This window comes from Numenius arquata, chromosome 8 (assembly GCF_964106895.1).
Source record: "Numenius arquata chromosome 8, bNumArq3.hap1.1, whole genome shotgun sequence".
Classification (NCBI taxonomy): Eukaryota; Metazoa; Chordata; class Aves; order Charadriiformes; family Scolopacidae; genus Numenius; species Numenius arquata.
In genome coordinates, this window is record NC_133583.1 from 51,649,129 (window position 1) to 51,673,605 (window position 24,477).

At 42.1% G+C, this 24,477-nt stretch overlaps 2 protein-coding genes across 3 annotated transcripts in view; one reads left to right on the plus strand and one right to left on the minus strand.

Annotated features, from left to right (window-relative positions):
• Positions 1-31: 31 nt before the first annotated feature.
• LOC141467751 (riboflavin-binding protein) lies at positions 32-12,649 on the minus strand. Of its 2 annotated transcripts, XM_074152417.1 has the most exons (7): positions 12,617-12,649; positions 12,091-12,092; positions 11,599-11,756; positions 10,768-10,867; positions 9,496-9,624; positions 4,421-4,532; positions 32-268 (listed from the first exon to the last, which is right to left on the minus strand). In XM_074152417.1, exons 3-7 carry the CDS (start codon positions 11,735-11,737, stop codon positions 32-34), a joined length of 717 nt encoding a protein of 238 aa, XP_074008518.1. In that variant the 5' UTR covers positions 11,738-11,756; positions 12,091-12,092; positions 12,617-12,649. The 2 variants fall into 2 exon arrangements, with proteins under 2 accessions (XP_074008518.1, XP_074008517.1); XM_074152416.1 differs by lacking the exons at positions 12,091-12,092; positions 12,617-12,649 and having other exon boundaries at positions 11,599-11,737.
• A 10,437-nt stretch (positions 12,650-23,086) lies between these two features.
• Positions 23,087-24,477, plus strand: part of MAST2 (microtubule associated serine/threonine kinase 2) — a 198,906-nt gene continuing 197,515 nt past the window's right edge. The window contains exon 1 of the mRNA XM_074152183.1: positions 23,087-23,260. Within this exon, the coding sequence (XP_074008284.1) occupies positions 23,087-23,260 (174 nt within the window). The remainder of the gene's footprint in view (positions 23,261-24,477) is intronic.

A 24,477-nucleotide genomic window follows, 5' to 3' on the forward strand; every position in this document is an offset into this window, starting at 1 on the left:
TTCTCTTGTCCTGACATACATCCACCAGCACTTATCTTGTCTGTTCCCCTTCCTCTCCCTTTAGTTTCTCAAACTTCAGGAGTTTCTTTTGGCAGGCATGCTCCTCACTGCTGCTGATGCTGGAGCTTTCCTCGGAGCTTTCCTCGAGGAGATACTTCATTGCCATCATGTCCTTCTTGTTCATTTGCAAGCAGAGACAGGAGGATTCGCTCACCATAAATGACTCCCCCCACATATTCTGGCACATGTCAGTCCCATTTGCGTACATCTGTGTGTCAAATAAGAAAAGCATCAATTACATTTAAAAAGAATTGGGTTAAAATCAATTTGTATCAAATCGATAAACATTGACCGCTTTTTAAAAATTGGTACTAGACAAAAAAGCAGCCTGCAGTCATGCACTGTCTTGCTGTGTGCCATGCTTCACCACTTCTGAGATATCTTAAAATGTTATCCAGTCCCACCACTGAATAAAGAGATTTGCCTGTTGTGAAAGCAAGTGATTACACAAAGTGCAAAGTGATCAACAGCCAGCTCTTGGTTTCCACCCTGGGGCTGACAGCCCAGCGAGCTTTCTGGGCCTGGCAGTCTGGCAAAGCTGTGTGTGCAAGGCTGTACAACTTGTAGCATGTCAGGACACTCTGACATATCTTGGGATCTGAGTAGTGCTGAAAGCGCCAGACTGAGTGTTTTGAATATGGGAATCTTTATATCTACAGGCTAGAGACAGCCCAGTGGAGTCACGGCTCTCACTGTGCCTGCTGCAATGGACATCGTGACCGCGCAGGACCTCATAGACGAAGAGAAGGGACATAACTTAGAAACTGCTTGAAGTTGTTTTCTTCAAGCTTCTCAAGTGCTGTGTCCAGTGGCGCAATGGCCTTTCTGGCTCAAGAAATTGTAAGCTGCAGCTTCTTGCACTCTCTGCGAGTGAATCTGTCCTACTCTTGATACTACATCGTTTTGTAAGGCCTGTGTCATAGGACTTGTACAACCACACAACAGAGAGATTTCTCCTTTGCCAAACTCACATTGTGCCAACCTTCTGTCCGCCCAGCTTGAGTCTGGCTGCAAAGTATTAGCTTAGGAGTTATCAGGTCCAGCCACAAAGTAGGCAGGATACACACTTTATCTTGCCTGCATTTCTCCCATGTGTTTGTGGCTGAAGTTCAATCTTTCCTGTTTCTGTTAAGGAAGCTCTAGGTACTCCCAGAAGCAAAGCTAAGAATCAAGTTGGGGCTGGGAGTGATGGCAGGAGTAGAAGCCTTGGGAATTAAGGAGTGGGAGTGTTAATGACTGAAACAGTGGGCCAGGCAGCAGGACTGCTGGGTTCTGTTGCTGACTGATTCACCTTGACCATGTCACCAGCATCCCTCTGAAGGCAGTTGTGTTTCACCTGTAGCAGTACAAGTAGTCCTTGCACATGACACCGATTCTTTAATCCTATTGTGTTTCTCTTTGTGCTCTAATTTCTGGACAGTGTGCTGGTTTACCATCATTGCCAGCTCATATCAAGGTCTGATGCTGTGAATCTTGGAGAATGTGCCCTGTCTTTTTCGTTGGGAGATTTCCGTATGGAAGTTGCTCTGTGTGCAAAAAGTTAATGATTACAGAATAAAGTCTATTATGTTGAAGTGGGACTGGGCATCTGTAGTCCTGCAGCTTCTTCTGCTCCACCTATTTTCCACAAGTTTTTTCTTACGAAATCATAGAATCATAGAATGGTTCGAGTTGGAAGGGACCTTAAAGATCATTGAGTTCCAACACCTCCGCCACGGGCAAGGACACCTCCCACTAGACCAGGTTGCTCAAAGCCCCATCCAGCCTGGCCTTGAACGCTTCCAGGGATGGAAGTCTCCCTGTCTCCCCACATGCAAAACTATGTTGACCTATGCTGTGCAGGAAGGCAGATGAGAAGAAATCATAATCATCACTTTTGCCTTAGAAATCTATCCTTTGTGAATAGTAGAGAGTCCATTGCAAATAGCCCCAAAGACTCTAGTCTGTAAAACAGCTTTTCGGTTCACACCATCTCTGGCCAGGGCTCGCTCCATGGATGCTGCAGTCTCTGGAGGAGGAGAGTGGAGGCTGGCTAGTTCACTGAGAGCAATGCAGGGTCAGAAATGGAAAGGTTGCTGCATCTAGTTCTCTCCTTGTGTTCTCAGGGCAGGCAGATCTTAGCTGTTTGTTTCCCACTATTCCTGTGCTTTTGAGCACCATGAGATATTTTCTTCCAGCTCCTGTACAGTTCCTGGATTTCTACCTGCTTTTAGCTAATCATTTCAGAAAGTATTAAAAGCTGTCATGTGGGTTTTCTTAGGTCCGTATGCAAGAGACATGGCTATATCCTATTCTTGTGTCCCACAGGTTCTGTAACATGTATTCATGCTCTTCTACTTACTAAATTGGTAATTTTATTTTGACCTTCCTCCTAACTCTGCTTAAAGATCAGAGTTTAGCCAGAATGCTGCAGCAAACAAACAGCGCCCACTTACCAAATGCGTCCTTAAATTACTGCAAAGGATTCTGTTTCTTCAGCTTCTTGGAAAATGTTTTAGTCTGTGCATTGACATTGCTTGGGGAGCACTCAGCTGGGAGAACAATGACAAAATGTGCCTCATTTTAGCCAGGCTAAAACTGGCTATGATTCCATTGTGCATTCTTAATATTCAGCATTTGTTCCATATTCAGCATTTGTTCCAAATAGTCCTTACAGCCACTTGTATACGTCAAATGTAGGGCTGCTGATTGCTCCTCCGTAGGAGCTGAGGGCATCAAAAGAAAGTAAGCAGCTGTCCACAGTTCTCTGGCATCGGAGAACCCTTTGTGCTTCTTGGGTAACTTCCTTTTCCATGAGTTGAGTCCAAACTGAGTCTAATGTTTGTGCATCATGTCATTTTCATACGGCAAATGTGTTTTTTTAATTTCTCTGAAGAAACTTCATCTTTACTCTTACTTACCATGCAAGCCTATTTTTGGTGAAAAATATGGGCAGTTTAGGGTGTGGTTCCATTTAGTTTAGGAATAGCTGCGCCTGGCTTCAAGTGATAAGACCTCTGGATTTGCTGCATGTTTTTCCGGGCAGATGGTATATTTTCTTTAAGAAATAAGTACAAGGGAATTCAAGGTTAAAAACTCCTATCTCTGGACGAGGGACAGTTTGAACCAGGGACTGGAGATTATTTACAGAGATTATCATTTTGTTTTTCACTTCATCTGGAACTACTGATGATTTAGCACATCTGGGAAACTAAGCTGCAAGTTTCCGCAGGCCATTTGCTTTTTGGCCACCTTCCTGAGCCTGCTGATTAGTGTCACTTTTGCAAGGCAGACAGCAATCCTGCACTAACTGGACTGTGACCTCCACTTATATCAGTTGCTGAACTGACTTCTGGAAGTACATGCACTTGAATTGAATTCAAAACAATGAATCTGGGATCTCTGCAAGCCTTACTACCAGTCCCTAAGCGCTACACTTAAATTTCATTTACTTCTGCAATTGGGACAGTTTTCATGAACTCAGTGAAGTTCAACTGTTAAAAATATTCAAATAAGTGTAGCAGTTTTGAGCTGTATTATATTGCCTTGATGCTAAACTAACTTGAGTCACTAGAAAAAATCCTACCTGACTCTTGAAAGGTCTGTAGATCAGGTTCCAGGCAACCTTGCTCTTATAAGCCCTGTCAGTTCTCATTTTACACACTTATGCTTGTAAAATTAGTTACCCCAAACATTAAACCTTCTCAGAAAGATGGGATGAGCTCTCAGAAATCTTGTCAGTGCTGCCCTTTAACCATCAGAGTTAACACAACAAAGTTAGCTCTGCTTAGCCATTGGCAGACACAATGGAGAGCACACATCAGAGATATGACAGGTCTATGCAGAACACAAGGGAGACAATCAGAAGAATGTCAGGACTTAGGGAGCTGGAGGATGGAGAAGGACTTGAACATAACAAGGTAAAACAGAGAAAAGGGCAAAGATGCCTAATAGGCAAGAAAACTTTAAAAATTCCTTAGTGATTTGGGAAATTACATCCCAATTTAAAAGGACAAAGGTATGTAAAGGCCCACGTTATGTGAGGAACCTTATAAAATGCATCTCGGTGTCTCTGTTGTATGAACAAAGTTCATCTTTTACTTTCTAAACCCCAGCATGGTTAAAATATCAGTGCTGCTTGAATTTCTACTTTTGTTTCACAAGTGATATGAATAGTGATAAATTAAATATATATAATTAGGGTAAGCAACCTACATAAATGTTTTAAAATTTATATACTTAAAAAGTCTGATGTAGGTATGGCTTGAAACTGATGAAGTAAAAATAATTTTTGCACCTGTTGCATTTTACACCCATATATTCAGGAAAAAAAAAAAACTCAGTGCCATTTTTTCTGCTCCAGTTGATCAAATTTTCTTACCTCACTGTACGGAATACATTTATTCTTACAGTGGTTTTCTCCACTTTCATTCCATTCCCAGTCCGTCAGCCAGTTATGAACACATATGGAATCATATTTGCAGGCTTCATACCTTCACGGAGATTAGTGTGGAAGAAACAGTTATTTCTCTCACTTTTTTCCAGTGGACTCAGATTCAACTCAAAAAGTCTACGTGGGCTATGCTAGTAATGTTGTATAGTTGCACAGTGCAGCTTAGCAACAGATCTTCAAGAAATGTACACAGTATCTTAGTTTGACATGTACATAAACTCTGAGCTGGCCAGGAAAACCTAAATCCCCATGAAAACTAAACAGTTCGCCCACTACATTTTATACTCACGGGCATAAATAAAGGGCTCGTGTTCTGAGGAGCAACGCTCATTCATGCAATGGTTGCTGCTTGGTTATGTTTGCTGATGTTACCGACTGGAGGAAATACTATGTGGGAGGGCGTTTCACGAAGGCTGATGTTCAATACTGTGACAGCACAGGTACGCTAAGAGTGAACTGTCTGTCACTTGAAGGAGATGTGGGGAAAATTTGTATTTATGAATTAATATGGGAAAAGAATGATATTTCCTGGGCAGGGGGTTGCTATGAGGAACGTGCGCTAAAATAAGGAAAACCCACAAAGAATAAAATCATATAAACTAATAGGCCATCAGCCTCAGAACGACATTTTCAAAGAAGTTAAACTTGAAGTGAAGGAGGAAAGACAAGAGTCTTGTAGGGTATTGGTCTAAAATTTAAATTTTAAGTTATTTTTAACTTGTAAGCTATAATGTGGAAAAAAAAAGGGCAGCCTATAAATGGCCTGGAATGAGTACATAATGCAACTGGCCAGTTTATGTGATGAGAGATCTCATGACTTACCATTATCCTACATAGTTTCCTTCCTTCCTTCCACTTCTTTTTATGTTCTACTTTTTGGCTCTTACGTTTCTTAAGGATCACTTTCTGCAAATCAGTTAACATCTACTTAAATTTAGTTTCAATGGCTTCAGGCGGACTATTCACACCGGTAACTGAAAGTGCCAAAACCACGAGGCACAGCTTTCGAAAAGTTAGCATAGTTCAGCATAGTATGTATAATTAATGCCTTTGGATATATTTTCTGTTTGTCATTTTTAATCTTCAGGGTCATGTTTCCAAAACTGCTTTGATATCATGCAGACTTATATTTTTAAAAGAAATATGAGGCTGTTATGTGGTCACGGAACTACAAGAACTAGACATTGCAGTACATTTGCACACGCAGAAAGGAAAGAACCTGCACATCTGCAGAACCTTCACATAGGTTTTCTGGGCTTTTTTCGGAGGGAGAAAGAGCAGTAACAGATGGAGGGTAACCAGGGCCTGAACTGAACAGGTCTAGGGCAGGAGACGTGTATTCTCAAATGTGTTTGTCCATGAATCTGCTGTCAGAGGTAGGGACTCTGCTGGAAATACAAGCTGCAATTTGTTAAATTAATATAATATGACACTAATAGGCAGATCCTACCAGTTTGTGCCATGACTGGATTTGGGACTAGGGACTATAAGAATAATTGGTTTGTTGTTTGTTAGCTGCTGTGAGTACCCTGTCTGAGAAAGACACACAGAGGTAACTCCCCCATGACAGCTCTTCTCTAACGCTGGTCACTTTGCTTGAAGGCATGCCCAATTAGGAGCATCAATGCAAACTTTTTGTTAATCACCATCTATGAACTCTCCACATACCGGCACCAGAATCAACAATTAGCCCTTGATTCTTCAAGCCACGTAGGCGTGAGATTTACATTATGCATGCACTTAAATTCGTTGCTTTCTAGCAAAGTTGATCAATATCTACTGTGAGCTGCCTAATACTAGCACTTCCACTTAAAACACTTGTGCCCTTCCCAGAGTCTTCTTTTTTAGTTTCCTTTTTGATTTGGCTAAATGTTTTTCAGCCTGATGGGTTCCCAGACCAGGGCTGCTTCACAGCCTCTCAGACAGTGCCACTGGTACACGCGTGGGGACAAGGTAAGGGAAAGAATGAGCAGCCCTTGGGGCTTAGGAGAGGGCAGAACTGCTTCTTTTGAAATTAGTGTCATCTCCAGTTATACTTTTCAAATTATGAATAAGTATTTAATGAATATGTATTTCAGAGTTTTACAGAACTGGGGCATTCATGCTATGCAGCTGGTTTCCTCAGGAATTTGAATTAAATATGTTTATTAAAGTATTTATGTTTTTATTCACTATTATCTATTGAATTGTCAGATGAAATGTTTCCTAATTGTGATTATTGCCTGACTCCGTGGTTTGTTATCTAAGCAGGTAGCAAGGCTTCAAACTTCTTCAAACACTAATTAAAACCTGTGAGAAACATAAACATAAATACTTAGAAGATGCTCCCTTATGCATAAGGGGCAGGATGTTTTTATTTTAATGTTTTTTCCTGCCCTTTTTATAATTAGCTGTTTCTCTTTTAAAGTGCACAGGGCCCTTCCACAGGTGGATCCGAAAATGGCTCGTATATTGTGCTCTTTCAAAAGCAATAGTTTTAGGAGTAGTGGAAGCAAGGAATCCTAAGACAATAGGAAGAAAAGGAAGGCCCCAAGCTAGTCAGATGAATTTCTTTTAAATGAAGTCACTGCTCATTCAGAATCCTCTGCACATTTCTGGCCACAAAGACATACAGTATGCAGCAGGCACACTCACGGCATGTAGAGAAAGTAGGTCACATCACTAGCGGTGCTACAGCACGCTAAAGGGGCTCCAGTGAATAGAACATGAAAAAATGTTGCTTTAAATCACCAGAAAGAGTGGAAATTCTGTCTAGGCTCTTTTCTAGCCTCAGGCCTTAAGCAGGGTGAGGGAATGGGTTTGACATTGGCATTAGGCAGGCACACAGACTAGCATGCATGGTAATGGGTCATCATTACATTTTTGATTCAGGCCAGGCATCTATGACGCCAACAGGGGCAATAGATCATTGTTCAGTGTTCGTTTAGAGGAGAGCCTCCTCTCTGCCAGGAGACTCCATACTGGGAAAGGGTCAATTTTTCCTGTGCAGCAGCTCTCAATCACACACACCCATACTCCCCAACAACAAAAGTTACAAATGCTATTTACCTGGAGGTTCGGGCAATACCCAGGGGACACTGAGGCTTTTGCTATGTAATACTGACCCACCATATACACTTTGGTATAAATCTCATATATGCTAGGCCTGGTTTAAACCAGTTCATAGATGCAAACTAAACTTACAGGGTATATTTTCTTTCATCTTTACAGTTTCACCAGATATAGCAGTTTGGTGACGACTTCGTGTGCCATATTTTGGGATACATTTGCTTAGATATTGGTATTCTATTGCTTTGCCTGTTAGATCTATCCTAAAGCTCACTGGCAGCTTCAATGCCTTCAAATCCAAATGCTTTCAAATTTTGGTAATACTTGGTTCTGAGCTTTGAGATTCTGAGCACTGAGGCAAATTCAAGGTCTCAATCTTTATCTTCAAGGTAGTTAATAATCTGGATTCAGTTTAGTAGATTACCAAAACTTTAGGAAGAAAGACTGCACATGACAAATCTGTTCCTGAGGCATATGGAGTTTCCCGTAACACAGAAATAAAATTCATCACTAGAGGAAACTCTGGGGAAGCTAAGAAATACATCAGGCCTTCTCAATGTCTTCCATTACAAATCCAAGCTATGCTTCTTGTTTCCTTCTCTGGCACAAAGCAGTGGAGACATATTTTAAGACAAATCCTATAAAAATACTGCAGGGCATACATGAGTTTGCCCTTGGAGAGAAGATGAGAGTGAAAATGGATCCATGTGTCAATAATATTCAAGTTGCGTAACCCCTAGGGAAAGCACTGTACAGAGCAGCACAAGAGAACCTGACTATGCTCTACTGTGTGTTCTGTATTTTCTGTGCTTCCAAGAAAAGCTCTTTTATAACATTTTTAGAAGTATTAAAACAGTTTTCCGTGATTTTCAGAGCAGCCTAAGGGATTCAGACATTCACAGTTCATTACTTTCAAGGGATGCTAGCAGTTATAATCCTATAGTGTGAAGACAGCCTGTGCTGTTTGTACTATGCTTACTACTTACTTTCATTAACTAGACTCAACATTGATATGGTACTGACTGAGATTTATATGACATTATTTAAGATCCAACATCTTGTAACAGGGAGAGAGGGAGAGAGAGATATATGTTGGATACGGACCACTGAAAAAATATCGACACCCCACCTGGATATAATGCTTCTACCCCAAGACTAAGGACAGAGAGGTGCTGGGTTGTCCCACTACGTGTCTTGCACTCAAAAAATAATGTGATTCCTTGATGCTGTATTTTTGGGAAACAAAATTAAATGCTATTATGCTTGCTCGTTGCTATTAATATTTTTAGCATTACTTGGCTGCAAGTTTCTTTAAAATCAGGCTTTTAGAAGTGGTTTTAGAGAGAGGGATGATGGAAGGGAAGAGAAAAGGCCAAGGGTGAAAAATGAAGGAATTAAGTTAATTTGTTATATGAATTAATTGAAAACATACAGGAAGTTGCTGGTTTCATACTGCATTTTATACATATAAAAGAAATGGATCATATAACGATCAAGTATTTGGATTTAAAATGCTAACTCCATAATTGCTAACTCACAGGCGCGGACTTTTCAAAGGGTGGGCAGGCCCTCACTGCTGATAGCGCCTGTCAATGTGGTGAGAGCTCCTCCGTCACGCCAGTTCTGCTGCCGCTGCACTGCTTCCTCGCAGAGAGCAGGGCGCTGCTGTCCCTGGGTCGCTAAACTCTGGCAGAGTTTAGTAACTCCATCCTGCATTCAGCCCGTGTCTATTATTTTGGGGGTAGTAGCTTAGCAGAGGAGAAAGCAGAGATGGCAAACAAGAAATGAAGAGAAAAAAAAAAAAGAAAAAAGGCATAAAGGTGGTACACCGCCATCGAATCTTACTGCCACTTGATCAGGAGATCTGTGCTTTACCCACCCATGCTCCTTGACACCTGAGTAATGCAGGCATATTAAAGCTAAATAAAAATACTTTGATAAAAAGCGGAACCTACCAGTCATCACAAAAGCTTTGGCATAATGGAACAGACCGAATAGCAGCAGTGTAGTTGGGATGGATCCAGTGAGCAGCATGTGGAGAACACCGGTAAAAGCACTCAATTTTCTTTGTGAAATCTTCACAGCTGTGGTGGGTGAGAAAAGCCACAAATAAGCCTGTTTCTTAGCATCAAGGCTGTGGCCTTGGTTTTCTAGGCCTGCTTTGATGTGGATGCAATACTACAGATTAGGACAAAAACACAGAAGAGCATCCTTTTGCCCTGTTAATGTCTAGGTTCCAAACTCATTCCTTTGGCATTGTGTACTGACTCTGACTGTGCAATTACCGTAGCCAGCTAAAGAGTGCACAAATGTTTCCATGCATATTTCAGCCCTATTTGTGTAAGCTTTCCGTAAACTTCTGAGGCCTTGAGTTTTCCTGGCAAGAACAATTTCAGGCAATAATGAAATGTACTTTAAAACTATAGTACAAAACTTCTTCTATGCTGTAGCCTTATGGCTTCATTAATCTTTAGATTTTCCCACAGCCCAGCTGAAGTTACTTAAAAATGCATACTGTTGCTGCTCTTCTGGGAGTGGCAGGCAATAGCTGTTACTTTTGCACATATGTTTTTGCTTAATTGTTTTGTACTTTCATTCTTTTATTTCTATAACTTGCCATGTTTCACAGCTCTAACATCTAACAGGGTACTAAAAATCTTAATTATGAAGACATTCTTCATGGTTACAAAACCCACAGGACTACAAGAATTTTTATTCTAAGTATTCAGAAGTTTCATTTCTGGACTCTTGTGGACTTTGTTTGCAAGATTTAATAATCTAGTTGATCTGCTTTCTAAACAAAGGAAGAAGCCTGGTCTGTACTGACTAGGGGTCACACTCACTGGTATGCGATGGTTGCTTTGCAGAGCTACAGAGATGTGGTGTGGTTGTTACCTACTGGGTTTATGACTGCTTTGCATTGCTAGATCTGGTTTTGTACTGAAAACAAACTTGAAAAACACATAACCCTTTCTTGGTAAAATGGCATAAATCCTTCTGCACAAATAGTGTATACTTAGGGATTCATGGGCTTTTGTGAGAAAAGAAGAAGAGCCAGACATTGGTCAGGTACAGATACAAGATGATGGGAACTAGGCTGGGTGGCATCATCCCTAGGGCAACCTAGGAACTCTCCATCAGCAGCTCCAGAAGTTACCACTAACTCTGTGGCTGCTACAGCATGGATCTATTGAACCAGGACACAGACAACATCAAAGCTGACTTACGATTTACTGAGCTGCCCACATCTGTTCCAGTAGCTGTTGTTTACTTTAATTACTGGGGAATGAGCCAATTGCTCTGTGAAGTCTGCATAGCAACAGGAAGCTGTCAGGAATAAAAGAGAGATCTTGCAATAAGGATTTTCTTTAATACTGTATTTGGAAGACTCAAAATGTAAGATCAATCTGTTTTGGTCCATAACATGATAAAATCTCTTAATACTAACTGGATGATGTACTCAAGCTGAAAGATTTTTGGTTTGGGAAAGTAGCAGTGTAAATGCGAAGTGAGGTGGACTGGCATCAACAGGGCTTTCTCAAGGTGTGCCCAGAGAGCCTCGAGAATTTTACTAGTGTTCTGCAAGATGTTATATCCTTAGGGATACTAACTTTGAAAGCTACCAAACATGAAGAGAGTTGAAGAGATGTAATAAATGCTATAGTTTGCTTGCTACAGAATTTTGATTTCAACCATTCCCATTTGGTGTCTGCTACAATTAAGTAATTTTTATACTTTATCACAATAAACCAAATTAATCTTTGCTGTAAACTTTTTTAAGCAGATGTAGTTACAGGAAAAGTAAACTGCATCAGAATTTTTTAAAGATAATAAATGAAGTCAGTGAGAGTTTTGCAGTGGACTTACAGAATCTTATTCCTGATTCGCATGCAGCAAAATGCCAATGAAGGAAGCTTCTCAAATGCAACTTATACTGCATCTTACATATTTTTGAGACATTAAGGGAACTACCAAAACAATTAGTATATAAGATGAAGTAGTTTATTTAAGTACGTTGTACTTTAGACTATATTTGGCAAAAATTAAACCACTCTTACATTTAGAGTACAGAGTGCACTCATGCATATTTGGCTCAGGACCTGGCTTCACTTTGTGGGTGTCCCCTTCCAGACATCCATATTTTTGGCAGATAGATGACGTTATGACAGCAAAGAGGGTGACAGCAAACCTCAGCATTGTTGTTTGGTTCTTTTTCCTATGTGGAGAGAAGTCTTTATTTATATAATTTGTTTCTAGGAGAAGCCATAACATTAAAAAGAAGGACTGCTTGAAAAAAGCTACATATATAACCAAATAAAATAAGCTCAGCAAAGATGCACGCATAAACATTAAGACACATGTTCTCCCTTTCTCTTTGCTTATATCTGAGCACTTCTGCTACATATTTTTGAGGTTTGGTGACAAGTGATAAAAACCACCAACAGTTCAGGCTATTTATGGAAACATGTTACAATTTTCACTATTTAAGAAAATTATTTTAAGTTTCTTACACTGACCTGAATTTACCTTTGAACTCTTCCAAGAGACACTCCTCTGCTTTACTAGATTTGAAAAAAGGATTGATTAGTTCTAAAACTTGCAGAGTTGTTTTGCACACTTGGAAATTACACATTTAATACAGCTGCAAATGAGCTAGTAGTGGTCAGCACCTGAGCTGGATAAATTACAATGATAACTTGCCTTTCTTGAGGCTATGCTAATTTATACTTAAGAATCGGATCCATTATTTTCTGCCTCTTTTGTACAGTCTGGTCAAAAATGCAAGATAAAAGCCTTTTGTCTGTGAGGCTAAAATCTCCCTAAACATAGACTACATATCAGTGAGTGATATAGATAAATCTAGAACCTGTTACATAAATCAGTGCATAATTCTTTATACATGTTATTAAATTTAACCCTTCATTCTTTAGTTAAATATTCCCATTATCCTTTTGGAATAATTTTGCCTGAACAAGGACTGCAGCTCCTCTATGTACGTAGACTTTTCAGATATAAAGAAAGTAACATGTTACAGAAGGAGAAAACTGTCTCTCCAATTTCTCAGTAGTTTCTCACCTCTTTTGCTGTCCTTCTGGGTGATACTTCTCCCTGGAACAGGAACACAGTAAATCGCTTTTCTCATTTTCCAGTTTATATACACACCATCTGGCATCGTGCTCCAGAATTTGTTTGCCCTGGAAGAGTTCCTTGACCCTTTGCAATGCTAACATAGATTTATCTCAAAAGCAGATGCAATGACCAGCACATAACGCCCTTTTATTGCTTGCAAACGTTGACATGATAAAGAGGAAAGCACAAACATAGGTTAGAATTAGAAAAACAACAGCTCTCCTATATACCAAATACAACGGCCCCCCCTGCCTCATTTTTCAATGATTCCTTTTATTATTAATTATTAGATTCATTTCTACAACAGTTTCATGGGGCTCTTATCACAGATTAGGACTTCACTGAATTAGAGATGTTAAAAACAACGCTTCCTATTTCAGCCTGACTGGCTTAATTTTGACTATAGATATATGATGACTTGCCTTGGCTTACACTGTAATTTTACTGCAGTCCCTGGAAGAGAATCCACGTCTTCCTATTCCCAGGTCTTTGCTCTTTGTTCACAAGATCCCTTTATAACCTGCTGCTGTCTGCTCTGGTTGCTCTACCTGCCTCATATCTACCCTCCAACCAGCGTCAGAAGCACTACAAGAAACTGTTGCTTGTACCATTGATAGTGATTCCTGATTGGATTTCATTGTGAGATCTGCTTTCTGCAAAGAGGATTCTGCATCTGAACATAAGCCATCGCATAAGGTAGACATGGTGATTACAAATAGTTGCGCTTTTACTTTAATAGATCAAATCTTGTTGAGTACTGTAAAGAGCAGCACCACTCACTACTTTGCAATCACTTAGATGTGCAGGGAGAGTAGCAGCTGTTCATTTTATGTTTAAAACAGAACACTGGTTTGTCAGATAATACTCTGGGGCCATTATTTACAAACCTTTTTTGCTTGAAAAAACAAACATTGGCACAGTGGAAGCGGGGTATGAATCTCTGAGCACAATAATGAAACAATCTCTATAAGCTATAAGCACTGATTCCTGTCCTAGCTCTAGTAAATGCCTCAAGGCAAAAGCATTGCTGGCCTAAAAAGAGCCATTTCCAGATCAGTGGAAACTGAGCGATTTTTATGTTTCAGAATGAATTTAATTAAGACAAGTTTAAAGAATGAATTTAATTAAGGCAAGTTTAAAGAGGCATAAAGTTACTATAGGAGAAACTGAAGTAAATCTAATGGCTTATTACCCACGCCTTCACCTCATGGGGCTTGATCTAATGTTGGCTGAAATTAATGGAGCTCCTTGCTGATTCGCAATGTAAAGGATTCGTGCATGCTGCTCGGCACTTGGGTCTGTGTATTCATCCAAAAGAAAGACCACGGTATAATATGAACACTCATTTTCAACCTTGTGATGAGTGGTTGGGCTAGCCAGCCCGGTAAAAAACACGGAAATAGTACATGCTCTGTGCATTATTGCTCGGTTTGCATAAAGTATATGCACGCTTGCAAAGGTGTAAGCATGCCAGGAGGTTTCTTGTAATGCCGCTGTTCACCGAATTGACATACAAATTATATTAAGCTATAGGAAACTGGGATCTCTTTCAGGCTTTGAGTATGAGCCAAATGGGACCACTTGCCGGGAGATTAGGCAGAGTTTCTAGCAGCGGGAAGGAAAATTGTCATATGTTTGTGATTTCTCAGACTTGGCTTTGGTTAGCAATACATGTAAGCAGGCTCAGGCTAAGGAGCTTTTAGAGATCTCAGCTACATATCTTCATCACCTGAGAACTGAATCTTGATCCTTTGTTCTTAAAGCATTCTCTGGCTAGTTATTTTGTGTGATGTCTGATACTGAGAAATTTGTTAAAGGAATTTTCTTACCCCTTCCCATACTTGAACGGGTCATTTCTCTACATTTGCTAAAATTGAACTCAGTAATGTTTTTGTACTTTTAAGACTCCTACTGCCATTTAATTTTAACTTTAATATCAGTGCCCTGTAACTTCTATTCATCTTTTCAAGCTGCATGATGTTAAGAGAAAGGCATGTGTGATGTTAAGATATCGCCACAGACAGCAATTCAGGCACCACAACATTATTATTATTATTATTATTATTATTATTATCATCATCATCATCATCATTACCACCTGATGATCTAATTGATAGTGGCCTATAACGCTAGTAAAAGTAAGCACCTATTCCAAAGCCACAAACACTGCTATACTAGGTCTCAAGAGCCATCTACCCAAGCAACTTCCTTCTGGCAAGAGCCATTAGCAGAAAATTAGGGGGAAAAATGTTTAAAAAATAAAGCTAGTTGCTAACTTCCCAGCTTCTGGCAATCAGCTTAGTAACTATGTCAACTGACATCTCCTAACTCAACATAGTGATTCCTTTTTTGTGAGTCAGATCTCTTTAATGACTGAAATAAGCTTTTACGGTTTTATATTCTTGGTAACTCTGCAAAGCCGATGTGGTTAAGGGAAAAATTGTTTGCACTTCCAACCAGTGACAACTGCCAGATCCATTTCCCTTCTTGGCATCCTGAAAGTGTAACAACAGTGTGACCAGAGGGAGAGAGAGTTTCAGGAGTGTAAATTAGAGCATTTGGCCTGTTATAGCTTTATTGTCGATGGCAATGTGTGCTAATGAAATTAATCTGTTTGTTCCTTATATCTCAGTGTGAGCCTGCACACTCAGAAGTTGGAAATGTTTTTCTTGTTAACTGTAACAAGAAATCTAATTAGAAGCACAGGTTGTTATCTAATTTAATGTCATTCACTGAAGGTCCTTTGCAGAACTGCATTTAAAGTTGCAACAAGAGCACGTTATTTGATGATCAGTTAAGTACATATTCTTGACTTTCATTCTGTTAGGGTTCAGAACCAAGAGTTTATAGTCACAAGTCTCTCTGCTGAATGTATCATGTCACAAATCAAGCTGGATGCCAAAGGAGATGCTCCAGATGGACTCAGTCTGGCACTCTTGACTCTGGAAAAAAAAAAAGCTGAGGTTAAATCTTAACGCTACTGAATTTAAGGTGTGATTTGTTTCTGCTAACTTTGGTGGGGCTGGGAATTCTCCTTTTGTTTTGTCTGTGTAAGGAATATATCATGGCACAAAGTAAGGCTTACTTGCTTTATTTGAGTACACAAATGTTGCTGAGCTAGTTCTCCAACAGGGCACAGGAATGACAAAAGCACCAGTAATTTTATATAACCAAGGGAGTGAGTCAGTGGGGGGAGAAAAGCAGATATTTTAATGAATAGTAGGTTTAAAAAGCAATCACAGGCCAAACAACAAAATTGTCATTGTAAAAATGTTATTTTAAGCCCCATGTTAGGTTTTTCAAAATTAAAGGGGACAAAACCCTACTTATTTTAGCTTATTACTGAGTTGAAAGCACCTCTTGAAAGCATAACTGAATGCTCTTCCTTTGCCCTAGTCTTTCATTTGCCTTTCACATTCTGCTAGTCTGTTACTGTGAGGTTCCTTGAACCACTAACAATTATTGTTATTTTTTCTACAAAGAATGGGCTTTGGTTTGAGTAGCTACTGACTGTGTGGTGTGATGTGGGCTCTCACAAGTGACAAAGAAAATCCGGGTCCAGCTTGACCTATACTCCAGAATTAACCAACTGCAATCTTGTTTCTAATTTAGACTATTAATATTTGATTAAATTTTCTACAATCACTTATCAATGATGAATTCCTTCTTAGGGGAGTATGAATACTTTTTTTTTTTAATATTTACAGTTTTATTATGAATATTTATTATTTGTATAGAGGTAATGCCTAGATGTCCCTATGTAAAGTTGCGATGTAGTGTTTTAAAGTACTTGGTGCCAATACTGTATTATGGATGGCCATGTCCCACAGCCCCTTTTTCTGTCCTGCTCCCGTACTGCACCTTTCCCTCCACTGTGCTGCCACAACCCAAACGAGGTTCTGCACCCAACCAGACAGGGAACCGATCCAGCAAAAAGAAATCCAGCAATTCCCCCTCCCTCCAGTGTTTCTAGCCAAATCGATTTCCCTGTTCAGTTTATATATAGCCCAGCTGTAGAAGAGTTGTGTTGCTGTGAGGAAAAGGGTGGTATATCACAATGAGAGAGACAAATAGGGGACGATAGGACTGGCAGTACTTTAAGTCAGAACTGCCAACCTCTAAGCCCCATTGTGTTAGCATTCTGTTGGTTTTTTGGTGTTTTTTTTTTTTAATTGTTATGTTGAACACCTTGTAATCAAAATTAAGAGCTGACAGGTCTATAAAGAAAACAAATAATGCAAGCATAATGTAACAGTGAGATCATACTGGTCAAGATATTAAAAGACAATGACTGGAAACCACCAGATTAATAATTGCTGAGCTCTTCCTGTTTGTGTAACAGCAAGGATGAATTTTAAGGAGGACACAGTTGAGGTTCATGAAGTGTCTCTGCAGGCATGTCTGAGGAATGACTCCCATACATGTCACATTAGTTCTAGATAGCTTGACTCATTGCCCTGTGATGAATCTGTGGTTAAAAAATTGACTGCAACACTCATGGAAAAGGTATTTTTTCCCCGATACCTTTCTTTACATTGTCCCCCCTCTCTCTCTCTGCATCTCTCAAATGGCTCCTCTCTCTGTTGCATCAATGAAAAACTGCTTTCATTTCCAAGTCCCTTCTCAGTTTATCTACGCCCTTTCTGTCTCTTGAAGTGTCCCGACGCCAGCCTCCACTGCACACCTGTTGGATTTCCATGGCTTCCACGTATGTGTCATCTCATATTTTAGAAGCATTTCCTTAAGTAACAGTTGAACTCTGTGTAATCCTCCTCCTAGCCCTCCTAGCCCAAACTCATCTTTGCTTGGGTGCCCAAAGAGAAGGTGACAACAGTTGGGCTCTGATGCTACTCCTGCTGGCCAGCACCTCTCCATTCCCCATGTGCTTCCCTTTCTGGACCTTTCAGAAATACACACAAACATACATATTTATAGGCATATGTAATTTGCACTCTGTTAACACCTAGGGGTAACAGCTCAACTGTGGCAATTGCTGTCCAAGCTGACAGTGAAAGCAGCACATTCACGTGTCTCCTTCTGTCTCTTTAAAGCTATAATGTGTTTGAGGAGCTTTTGTTGCTAAGAAGTGCTGTTAATTTAGCTATTGCACTAAGCTCTCCCTAAACCTCACAGCCATACTTTTAACTCCTGTTACATATTTGCATATTTACATCTTCTACTTACTTATCAGATGTAAATATGATACCTAGAACAAGGTTATAGCAGTGCAAAGCTGTCACTTTGACAAACTGCATTGCTACAAACAAGGATATATGTCCTTCATGGTATACAAAGAAGGAAAATAACAATTGATAAGCAAATCATATCCATTTGGGACTGGACTTTTGTTACACCTAGATCTAGTAATTGCCATCCTGGATCAGGTTGTCAGTTTGTTTACTTCATTATTCTGTCCTTGAGACTGACTAATAGTAGTTTCCAGTGAAGATGCACTGGAATAATACATTGTATAATATGGAATATTATACAATGGAATAATGGAATATTCTATGGAATAACCTGCCCGTAAGAAATTTTTTCCTAATCCTCCTTAATTCAATGATTAGCTTGTGCCCTGAAACATGAGTGTTGATATCCTTTCTGTAAGAAGTCCTCATGTAACTGTGAGTATTTTTATTAATTACCCAAATGTTTAATGCAGAACTTCTCAAATAGCAGACCTCACTAGGTTCAGACAGAATCACGGAATCACAGAATCGCCTAGGTTGGAAGGGACCTTTGAGATCATCTAGTCCAACCTTAAAAAAAACCCCAAAAAGCAAAAAAACAAACCAAAAAAACCCCACCAACACTAAACCATATTCCTGAGCACCATGTCAACTCGTCTTTTGAGTATCTCCAGCGATGGTGCCTCAATCACTTCCCTGGGCAGCCCATTCCAATGCTTGATAACCCTTTCAGTGAAGAAATTTTTCCTAATATCCAACCTGAACCTCCCCCGGTGCAACTTGAGGCCGTTTCCTCTTGTCCTATTGCCTGTGACTTGGGAGAAGAGACCGACCCCCACCTCTCTACAACCTCCTTTCAGGGAGTTGTAGAGCAATAAGGTCTCCCCTCAGCCTCCTCTTCTCTAGACTGAAGAACCCCAGCTCCTTCAGCCTCTCCTCATAAGACTTATTCTCCAGACCCCTCACCAGCTTCATTGCCCTTCTCTGGACCCGCTCCAGCACCTCAATGTCTTTTTTGTGGTAAGGGGCCCAAAACTGGACACAGTACTCGAGGTGGGGCCTCACCAGTGCCGAGTACGGGGGGAGTAAATAAGACCATGAGTAAATTTGGCCTAGATTGTGTCGAGGTCCCAGACTTACTATTCTACTTATTCTACTTATTACATTATTCTTGCTAATTTTCCTGCATTCTTTTGGAAAATCCTGTCTTTCTTACCGTTTCGCTGGAGCTTAGGGGTGATGATGGAGCGCTGTACACTGTGGCTGCAGTTCCCAGCTGCACAGGCAGCGTGCGTGGCTTGGTGAGCCTGGCAGAGCTGGGGTTGGTGTCTTGCTTCTTGCTGAACAAGATGATGAGTCATTCTATAAAGAGTAATTGATTAGTCTTAGTCAAAGCTTTTCCTAGCAAATCTCACTCTTCCTATGCTTGCTGTAACAACTTTTTTACCCTTATTTTTTATTTTCCTCATAACTGGTATTCTTTAGTGTCATCACACCATTTTTTTAGTGAACCTTGCAAAAAGAATGCTGCCATAGGGGTGAAGTTAGGGAAATAGCCAGGAGTCATGGCGATGACTTGCAGCCTATATAATTACTTGTCATTACAGACGTTCTACATAGGTATTCTACACAACATCCCAAAGTACCGTGCCGTCTTCCGGGCTGACTGCATATTGCCAATTGCCAAACATTAGTATTCCGGTGTAAAGACCAAAACTTCTCTGTGAATACCATTAGAACTGGGTCACTAACAGAAGGTGGGTGACAGCTTAACATGCAGAACAACTAAAGCCATTTCCTCCGTCTCATACAGAGCAGAAATACCGAGAGTGAAGATTACGTGGATAGTGTGAGCTGAATGACAAATGACAAGCCTTAGCGATATACTCGTTTGGTGGCATCAGAGATGCAGTTCTGCCTTGGAAACAGTGAAAATAGGTGATCAGCTGGGTTTTGTGCTGCACCAGATTTGCTAAATGTTGGAATTTAATAGGAATTCAAATGATCAAGTTAAGTCTTTCATTTTGTGGAGGAAATTCTCCTGCTCAGCAGCATCCTAATAACATCTACTATTTAGCATTTTCTATTCTGTTTGGAATAAAGAGGTTTTAACCTCACAGCTTCAAGCTGTATATTTCTAGTCCAGCTCCAGGAATTACTGCTGTAGCTGTGTGCTCAGCAGTCATAAAAACGCTGCAGATGGATTTATATCATTTCAGAAAACATTATGGAATAAGCTAGACTAGACTCTGTGTTCTGCCTTACCAAAGTCCCTTCAAACCAGTTAGAAAAGAACGGAAGGGAACTCTTTCTGGATAGCATGGTTCCAGCTACCTACCAGAAGGGCACGCTGAAACGTTCTGTATACGGAGAAAATGGAAAGTGGAAGCCAGGGAAAGGAAGTGTCTGGAACTGCAAAGAAAAACAGAATGAACAGAGTATTAGCTGAGTATCAGTAAATGAGCTACACCGGCTCTCCATGGTCCCCTGCTTTTGCTCCGTGTTAGCCTGGATAACTTAAGGGTCAGTCCCTTTATAAGCCTTGATTAATTACTCTTCTGTCTTTTTTGGATGTGACAGAGTATTTCTGGAGACAAACACGGTGAACGCAGGCGTGGCAGCACACCATGCTCTGCCTCATTCGTCTGTACCCCTTTTCCCTGCCAAACCTCTCATGATTCGTTCACTTTTATTTAAAGTTTGAAAAAAAAAAAACAAACCACAAAACCTGTTCAGAAAACCAGCTCATATGGAAAAGAAAAATCAGGTCACTCAGATTGGTCTGCAGATTCAGGTCACATTCAGTGATGAGTTTAAATGGAAAAATATGGGAGAATCGGTAAAATGAGGAGTATTTTTCCTATTCCTTCAACATGAAACCTCACTGTTCTTTTGTTTCAAAAATATTGGAAAGACATCTCGAGTCCGAAATACTGAACAGGGATTAAACAGAGAAGGAAATAACCCAGAAGCAAACTAAACACAATCTTTTCACGAGCACAATGTCTTATTAACCCCCAAACGGCTTTTTGATTCAGAGTGATCAAAAAGATTTTAAAATTGTTTTGGGCAAAATACTGAACCAGAAGGCAACTATTTGCAATTCTATCTAAAACTAACAACTGAAGATTTGTTTTTAATATGTTTCAAAGGCGGGTAGTGTTATTCAAATTCTCATTTTGACTTTTCTTTCTGGGTTCATGAATTCCTTTTTTGGCACATGAAGCGACCAGGTGTGAGGCAGCGCAAGGTGGCCCACAGGCCATAACCAGCAAATAACTAATTGGCATCTCTGTTGCAACAGGGCAAAGATCCAGCCAAATTATGACGAGGCACCGTGCCATCCTAATAGACTTGCATCATCACGGATGCCAAGATTCCATAAATTTGCATTATTTGCATTTAGTTAGGGCAGGATTCCCAGCTGGGAAATTCCACATGGTTGTCCATCTCTATCATATACAATTACGATGGAAAGAGGTCTCTGTGACTCATCCAGCATCCTGAAATAGTTTTCAGCAAGAATTTAAATATTCTTAATAATTATTTAAAAACGCTCCCACTCATCTACATCAATAAATCGTTTGAAAGTGTGTTTTTGTTGTCTTTGTTTGTACAAAATGAATAAAAAATTTATAAAATCAGACTTCTGGTTGAAGATGTATGAGCCTTTTCAGCTTGGTAAAAAAGGGAGAAAGAACTGGTTTTTTTCTGCAGCAGCAGCACGGCTCCTGACTATGTAATAGTGGGGAAAAAAGAGACAACTTTGAAGTTGCTTTTTGTGAAAAATGAATGCAGAAACTGTTAACTTATACCCTCGGGAAATAATTTGCAAAGACAAAAATGCTGAGAGGGTGTGAATTATTGAGATGAAACGCAAGATGATGATATATGCTCTGATTACTCCTTGAGGTAATGAATCTCTCTAGGTTTGTCTTTTCGACTGAGGAGATGGTGAACTACATCTTAATCTGCTCCCTGATGCCATCTCAACTCTCCATGAAAAAGTGGGATGTAGCACTTGGTGGTAAACATTTTCCTGCAGCTCGGTTGCTCTTGCAAGGGGCTGGGGGCTGCCCAGAGAGGCTCCAGTCACCTGAGTGCTGTGGTTCCCACCATGTCTCATTGGAGGAGCTGGTAGGTCTCTCGGAACAAAGTGTTGCGTCTTCCCAAACACCACCTGCTACTGGTGACACCACAGGAAAGGTCCTGTGCTCACCTTCTATTTTCAGGTACAATTAAGAGTTTATCGACACAGAACCCAGTTGCTTCCGGACACCTGAGCTGATCCCGGATCATAGAATCATGGAATTGTCTAGGTTGGAAGGGATCTTTAAGATCATCTAGTCCAACCATCAACCCAACTCTGATAAAAAAACATCACTAAACCATGTCACTAAGCACTGTGTCAACCCGTCTTTTAAATACCTCCAGGGATGGTGCCTCAACCACTTCCCCGGGCAGCCCGTTCCAATGCTTAATAACCCTTTCCATGTAAAATTTTTCCTGATATCCAATCTGAATCTCCCCTGGCGCAACTTGAGGCCATTTCCCCTTGTCCTGTCTGCATTGGGCACCCTCAGTCTACACCTCAGAGCCTCCCTTTGCCACTGCAGCGAGGCTGCCCTGTTCCTCCTCTCCTGCCATGGAAGCGGAGCCTCTGCAGCCACGAGGCAGCGCTTGTCTGAGCAGCCCTGTAGCAGCTGGCCCGGAGCAGTCCCCTCGGTGCACCCCTCCTTTCTGCCTGCGTTCCCACTGGCACCGATTCCAGGGCCCCGCCGCCCAGGACCCCACCTCCCCTCAAGGTCCCGCCACCCCCTCAGAGCCTCAGCCTTCCCAGGCTGCCCCGCGGCCTTTCCCGCCTCGCACCTCCCGCCCGCCCCACGTGACGAGTCTCGCGCGCTTCCCTCCCCGCCCCCAAAGTCTCGCGCCTTCTTCCCCGCTGCGAGGCCGCTGTTCTCGCGATAGGCAGCGGCCGGCGGGTGGGCGGGCACGCGCGCAGGGGGGGCGGTGCCGCGGTAGCCGCTGCGCCCGCGCTCCCTGACAGGCGGGCGGCGGGAGCGGCGGCGGCAGGCGGGCATGTCCCTCCGCCCCGCGCGCAGGTGGTGGCGGCGACGGTGGCGGCGGCGCCGCCCCGGCTCTCCGTGACTCCCGCCCGGCCATGGCCGGCTCCGCGCCGCGGGGGGGCGAGTCGCGCCGCAGCCGCCGCTGAGGAGAAGCCGCCGCGATGAGGAAGGGCCGCTCCCGGGGGGACAAAGCGGCGGCGCCGCCGCCGCCGCCGCCGCGGAGGGAACCCGGGCGGGCGGTGGCCGCCAGCGCGGCGGAGCGGAGAGCCACCCTGCTGGGGGGCGGCGGCAGGAAGGAGCCGGAGGACGCCAGGGCCGCGGGGCCACTGGAGAGGGTAAAGCCGGGGCGTGGGGCCGGCGGGGGCCCCGCCGGGCCGGTGGCGGCCGTTGGCATGGAGACGCGCGCCCCGCGTGGCGGGGGCCGGCGGCGGGCGGGGGCGCCCGGCGGTGCCGCCCTCCGCGCCCGCCCGGGCTGCGGCTGCCGCAGGGTTGCGCCGGGCCCGGGAGGGGGCTCCCGGGGCTGCGGGGGGCGGGAGGAGAGGTGCTGCGCTCCGGCGGGAGGGGTCGGCCCGGGGGGCGGAGGAGGGAGGTCGCGTTCGACGTCGCCGGTTGGGACAGCATCCTCCGCCGTTCCAACCGCTTCCTCAGGTAGATGCCCCCAGAAGAGGAGGGGGTAGGTTTGGGGGTGGGAAATGGAGTGGTGGTGGTGTGTCGGTGTTGTGACGGCGTGGCGCTGGGTGAGTGGTGGGGGTGCCAGAAGTCCTGCCTGCGTGCCGATGAAGAGGCGAGGGAGGATGCGGTGAAATCTAGCGTGTGCTATACGCTTGCTGGTGTTAATAATTACAGAATGCTTCTCGCTAGTAACCTTCTGTAGGTCGTTCCTAATTGTAACGTTAGTTATGATGCGTTTTCCAGCATTTTTTCTGTCTTAATTCTTAATACTCGAAGTGGTTTATTTAGGAAACATACCTTTGCAGATATTTGAAAATGCATAGGCCTCTTAAAAATGAGAGTGCGTAACTTCAGTATATCCACTTTCATGTTTTTCACCCCCACAAAAAATAAGGATCTACTGTTTGCTTAGCTTAGGGCTACAGGGATGAGAGACACAAGAGATCTTAAACTTTGTTTCGATGTGTTTTGACGTTCCTAGTTATACAAAAGAGAAAAAGGTGGGTGAGACTTACTAGTTTAAAAATATAGATGGCAACTAATGCTGCTTTTTTTTTTCTTTTCTTTGGAAGAGAAGAAGAAACTATCACAAGTGTGAAGACTCCCAGGATGCAGTAATTCATTGCTTTGTTTTGCCATTTTTAGGAGAAAAGTGAAAACCGAGGTTATTTGACTTTTCTTGTCAAAAAGGTGTCTTAAGTTTACGTCATAGTTGCAGATGCATGGGTTTACTCTTTTCTTTTTTTTTTTTTTTAATAATTTCTTAGGTTTTTCTAGAAAAATTGTATTACATTGCCTTCAATTATAGGAGGCTTGTATTTTGTCTCTGACTAGTGCGTATCTCTTGAATATAGATTTTTCAGGCTGGGCCCCGGGAGAA

What these genes read in the sequence shown, in the direction of transcription:
- LOC141467751 (XM_074152417.1), bottom strand. Translation starts at nt 11,737, where the DNA reads ATGCTGAGGTTTGCTGTCACCCTCTTTGCTGTCATAACGTCATCTATC. An exon ending in GTGCACTCTGTACTCTAAAT is followed by an intron (nt 10,868 to 11,598) that starts GTAAGAGTGGTT and finishes TATTCCTGACAG; the next exon opens with CTTCCTGTTGCTATGCAGAC. An exon ending in TGTGGGCAGCTCAGTAAATC is followed by an intron (nt 9,625 to 10,767) that starts GTAAGTCAGCTT and finishes CACCCACCACAG; the next exon opens with CTGTGAAGATTTCACAAAGA.